This window comes from Hyaena hyaena, unplaced genomic scaffold, assembly GCF_003009895.1.
Source record: "Hyaena hyaena isolate Hyena2069 unplaced genomic scaffold, ASM300989v1 scaffold_224, whole genome shotgun sequence".
Lineage (NCBI taxonomy): Eukaryota > Metazoa > Chordata > Mammalia > Carnivora > Hyaenidae > Hyaena > Hyaena hyaena.
Window position 1 is genome coordinate 1879611 of NW_024080854.1, and position 6000 is coordinate 1885610.

The window sequence follows — 6000 nt, forward strand, 5'->3', positions numbered from 1 at the left end:
CATTCTTCTGAAATTCTTTTCTTACCTCCTTCAAAACAACTATTTATGCACTAATACAGTATTTGAATAATACAAGCTCAGTCTTGACTACTTCCTCCAGGCAGATTTTTCAAATGAGGAAGTTATCAACATTCTTTTTAACTGGTGCATTCTTGAGTAAGATGCAAGACGTTTAAAGGTCTGCATCTTTTAAAGAACCTGCACAGTGTAAAGATGGCAAGACATTTTGAGAACTAATATGAATAATGACTTGATCCCCTCTCACTATGCCCATGTAGTTATTATTGTAGATTTTTATAAACTTGTTTTATTTACTCCATTAATTCTCTTTAGTTTTATATGGTCTTACCAGCAGATAGTCAAAGTGCAGGGGAAAAGAAGGATAAATAACCTGTGTTTGACGATCTTTGGCCCACCTGCTGCAGTATGACCTCTGCAAAGCCTCCTTAATTATTGTATTTTGGAGAGTGTGCAGCGGTTGTCACATGTGCTCATAAACAAGTACAATCATTTACTAATGGACATGAGCTATTTTTTTTTAATACTTTATTTTTTTATTTTTATTTATTTCTAGGAGAGAGAGAGAGAGAGAGACAGTGTGAACAGGGGAGGGTCAGAGAGAGAGGGAGGTACAGACTCCGAAATAGGCTCCAGCCTCTGAGCTGGCAGACAGCACAGAGCCCGACATGGGGCTCGAACCCACCAACCGCGTGATCATGACCTAAGCGAAAGTCAGACGCTCAACCGACTAAGCCACCCAGGCGCCCCTGACATGGGCTATTTTCTTCTCACTTGCCTCACCCAACTATTTCTAGGCTTGCTCCATCAACTGATTATTGCTGCTGTTTCTCCAGGTAGTATGGATTACTCCTTGGCCATCATGTCTACTTTTGTTGGGTGTGGATCCCATTTTGTCTGGATTCCACACTCTTACTGAGTAAGTTCATCCAAATAGCTGCCAGTCCTGCTTACTTTCTGCTGGGTATCATCCCCTACAACTACTTCATTACCCTTATACCAGATGTTCCCTATGGGGGCCATAAAGGGGTCCTTTGTTTTTATTTATTTATTAATTAATTTCTTGTAATTTTTTTGAGAGAGAGAGCATATGTGTGTTCACATGTGCACACTTATGAGCAGGGAATGGGTGGGATGGGGGGGAGAAAGAGAGAGAGAGAAAGAGAGAGAGAGAGAGAGAGAGAGAGAGAGAGAGAATCTTAAGCAGGTTCCATGCCCAGTGCAGAGCCCAGTACAAGGCAGATCTCACAACTGTGAGATCATGACCTGAGCTGAAATCAAGAGTCAATTGCTTAACCAACTGAGGCATCCAGGCACCCCCAAATGGGTCCTTTTATAAAGTAGAATGCCCATCTCTCCCTCTGCCCTGTGTTTTTTAGTGGAAAATAGTATCAGTACAAACTGATATTATTTGTGTACAGAACATTTTGAGAGATGGGGCATCTTTCTCAGTTTTCCCACTCCATTGGGACTATCTTCCAGGTAAATCAGTTGGTGCTGACCTACCTGGAAGACAAGTCCGGATCATAGGCTCAAACCTGTACTATTCTCAGAACTCCTCCTTATGTCCAAATTCAAAGGGTCACAGGCTTTGTTTGCATTTGACATTTGAAGCTCTCCATGGACCTCATTTTGCTTGTTCTCCCCCAACTCTGTAATTTCTGAGTCCTGTAGGACTTTCAAACTCAGTAAAAATATGGACAGTGGATCTATTGGTTTTCAAGTTAAAAGCATTCCTGCCTCTTCGAAATAGCCATTGTGAATTACAAGGAAAATTATTCTTTACTCACCATTTCTGTTATCAGGAGAAAGTTTTGACAAATTGTTTATTATTGAATTGATTTAAATTGGAAAAAAAACCCCAGAGTTTCTAGTGCAGTCTTCTTTTGAAATGTAAGTAAAGGTGTGGCCCTTTTGGCTTTAGCTGTAAAACTTTATTTGTATTTAATTTGGATAATAAAACTTTTATGTATCTAGAAATAGCTAAACTTCAGCCTTGTCTTTGCCCACATTGTCATAAATCTTGATTATTAATGTCTGAGTAGACAGTAAATTGAAGAATGTGAATCTTTATTTTCTAGTGTAGTCTAAGTTGTGATCTTTGATAGTTAATATCAGAGGAAATATGCTCCTGTTTCATCACATCTTTTTTTCTCTGTTCCCAGTGAAATATTAACCCATTTGCATGTCCTAATTCAAATGCTTTCTCTTGTGTAGAAACTTCTTTACATGTAGATGTCTTTCCTTCATAAACCTCTATTGTACTTTGTACTTATTTATTCATTTCACCTTGTGAAATTACTGTCTAAGGTCAGAGATTGTATGTAATACACTCCTTGTGTTTTTTTAATATAAATTTGCATAGTGCTAGACATACTGAGTAATAGCAATAGCAGCAACAACAATGGCAGCAATAAATAAATTGAATAAATATGCCCTTGAAATAGTCCCTGAGGTAGGTACTTTACTATGGGCAGTTTATATCTCGGGGAGCTTAGAGAAGCTATGTGAGTTGTCCAAGTTAGCCAGTAAACAGAGAAGTTAGAATAAGAAACCAGGCAGTTAGAGTCTGAAATATACTCCTTAAGCTTACTAAATGCAAGTAAATATTTATTTAATTTATTAACCGTTTCTTTAAACAAACCTTTTAGACCTCACTCATCCAAATGAGAAGGGTGCAGTTTACATATTCTAATACAAGTAAGTATTTTGGTTTAAAAAAAGTATAAGCCTAAAGTAATCCTGAAATAAGCCTCATAAAACTAACAAAACAATTCTAAAGAACACGGCTTTGGAAATATTTTAAGTAATAGTAGCTTCACTAGAGTCACTCCCAAGAAGACAGCTCTGCAAGATAAAGTTCAATTGAATCGAAAAAATTGTAATTAGCTTAATACCACTTTTTCCATACTGCCTGCTGATAAGGAACTTCATCCTCTTTCATAGTTATGGAGTCCACTAGCTCTTTACCCCATACCTGTGTACAGTGCAGCCAGCTTCTGGCGACAGCTGATCTGGGGATTGAAGAGTCCTTTGTTCTATCTCTAACCTTTTTAAGGTACTTTAGTTACATTAGTACAAGGAAGAGAGTGAACTCAGATCAGAACTCAAACATCTCTATTATTTTTATAGCCTGTTTCCTTGTTATCCTTTTAAAGTTTATTTATTTATTTATTTTTGAGGGAGAAAGAGTGCGAGCTGCAGAGGGACAGGGCTGGGGGTGCCGGGGGAGAGAGAATCCCAAGCAGGCTCTGCGCTCTCAGCTTGTGGCTCCATCTCTCAAACCTCAAGATCATGACCTGAGCCGAAACCAAGAGTTGGATGCTTAACCAACTGAGCCACCTAGGCGCCCCTTCTGTCACTTTCTACCATGCATTGTAATCTACTGCCATGCCTGGGATATGCCATCCTTTTACTCACAGTATTACCTATTCTCCCTTCCAGCCTTCTGGATAGCCCAGTACTATAGAGTGCTCTGGTTTCAGGCACAGATTCTGGAGCCAGTCTGCTTAAATTCAAAACCTGCCTCAGCTAACTGCTGGCTCTGTGACTTCTCAGTGACTCAGATTCCTCATTGTAGGAGTAATGATGGTACTACTTCAAAGGATAGTTATGAGGCTTAACTAAGTTAATACATATAAAATGTTTCAAACAATGCTTGTCATGAGGTAAGTATTTAGCGAGTATTACCTGTTGGCTTTTATCATCTTCTCCTCCTCCTCCTCCTCCTTTATCATTTACCTGGTGAACTCCTATGCTTCTTTGATGTCCTGCTAAACATTTCACAACTTTTCATAGCTTTTTCAGAGCCCCACTGTTCCAGGCAGGCTTGGTCCTTATTTTATGCTGCCACATTGTTCACTGTCATTTCAATACTGGCACACTGCGTCTTGTTATTTGAACATGCATCTGTTTCTTGATCATTGTAAATACATTGAAGTCAAATGTAAAGGTGAAGGAAGGATGAAAGAAGTTTGTACTGTGTCTAAAATTATTTGGAATTATCACCCTTGTGAATAATATGGGGAACTTTTTTAGTCACTCCTAATGTTAAAGAAGTTGGGAGATTTTTCCTCTGTCTAAAAAAGTCATAAATATTTTTCAAGCTTTCTTTGTTATTCAGAAGTTGATTGGAAAGAACAATTCTTTTATGATCTCTATAAGGAAGATATCAATAGGTTACTTCTAATGCATAGTGACCTATCTACATAGTATAATACCATATGATTTCTAAGCAAACATTTGGAAATTAAATAAAAATAAATTTCTTTCAAACATTTGTAAAATGTTGACCTTTATTTCTGATTCATAGTGGTCTTTCTCCAGTTAGTCTGAATTAATGAGGTTCTACTTCATGAAAAAGTATCAGGAATAACCATCACTAGCTCCTGATATTAAAACTGGGAGGAAATACTAATATATTCTTTTGTTATCTTGTTTTGTCTTTTCTAATGTAGGTTGAGTAGACTACTGTTTCTGGGTCTACAGTGAGATGCAGATTAACAAACTAATCTGAACATTTGCTATTGTGGTTTCACACATTTACCTTTAAATATTTCTTCTAATAGTAACTATATACCATTTACTTTGCAAATTCCACTTTATTTTTTTTTAACATTTATTCATTTTTGAGAGACAGAGACAGAGCATGAGTGGGGGAGGGGCAGAGAAGGAGACACAGAATCTGAAGCAGGCTCCAGGGTCTGAGCTGTCAGCACGGAGCCTAGTGAGGGGCTCAGACTCACAGGCTGCGAGATCATGACCTGAGCCAAAGTCTGATGCTTAACTGATTGAGCCAACCAGGCACCCTACAAATTCCACTTTAATTAGCATGTTTATATTGGGGAGACCATAAATATTTGCTTTGTATATTAAAAATAAAACACAAAATGTTTATATGTAATAATTACCTAACAGATGTTTCCTTTTCTTTCTTAAATATTTATTTTTAATTTTTTTAGTTTTTAAAATTTTATTTAAATCCAAGTTAGTTAACATATAATGTAATAATGATTTCAGGAGTAGAAGTTAGTGATTCATCACTTAACATAGAACACCCAGTGCTTATCACAGCCATTCCCCTCCTTAATGCCCATCACCCATTTAGCCCATGCCCTCACCCACCAGCCCTCCAGTAACTGTGTTTGTTCTATGTATTTAAGAGTCTCTTATGGTTTGCCTTACTCTCAGTTTTTATATTATTTTTGCTTCTCTTTCCCTATGTTCATCTGTTTTCTTTCTTAAATTCCACCTGAGTGAAATCATATGATGCTTATCTTTCTGACTGACTTATTTCACTTAGCATAATATACTAGTTCCTAGATGTTTCCTTTTCTTAAAAATGTTTTTAAAATGCTTAAATACTAAATAATTCTAAATATACTCAGAGCCTTAAAAATCAAACAAGTTACTGAAAATTCAAATATATATTTTCATATTATCACATTTCACAATGAGATGACATACTACATTTAGGAAGAATGTATTTTTCTTTTTTCTAGAATTTATTTCTGGATGGTTAACCAAGGGTACATTAAAATATGTTTATTCTAATGGGCCATATCTCAAATATCAGTAGTGTCAAATGATTCTATTATTTTTCTAAGGTATCTTGGTTTTATTGACAATGGAAGATAATTAATTGGTATCTCTTTTTAATTATTTTTAAAACAGGACAGAGATTTCTTCTGCCTTCAGATGTCTTTCTGCTTGACTGAACTGCACCTGTGGTCTTTGAAGAATACCTTACACATTGGGGGTAAATGAGTCTGGGTTATTTCAATAATTTTCAAATATAAGCTGCAATGTTGTAAGTAAGTACTAGTAAAGGTGAGAGCTTGGATTCTCCTGCTAGAGTTGCATTATTATTTTTTTTTTTTTTTGCCTATTAATGTTTTTTTATTAGTTTCTTTTCTTTTTTTTTTTTCTACAAATAGTTTATTGTCAAATTAGTTTCTACATAACACTCAGTGCTCATCCCCA

At 36.4% G+C, this 6000-nt stretch overlaps 1 protein-coding gene across 4 annotated transcripts in view; it reads left to right on the forward strand.

Annotated features, from left to right (window-relative positions):
* Nucleotides 1-6000, forward strand: part of LOC120239070 (WD repeat containing planar cell polarity effector) — a 415126-nt gene that overhangs the window by 94949 nt on the left and 314177 nt on the right. For all 4 annotated transcript variants that reach the window (XM_039243175.1, XM_039243174.1, XM_039243176.1 and 1 more), the window contains one exon: nucleotides 5692-5776. In XM_039243175.1, coding sequence (XP_039099106.1) covers nucleotides 5716-5776 — 61 coding nt within the window. In that variant the 5' untranslated portion in view covers nucleotides 5692-5715. The remainder of the gene's footprint in view (nucleotides 1-5691; nucleotides 5777-6000) is intronic.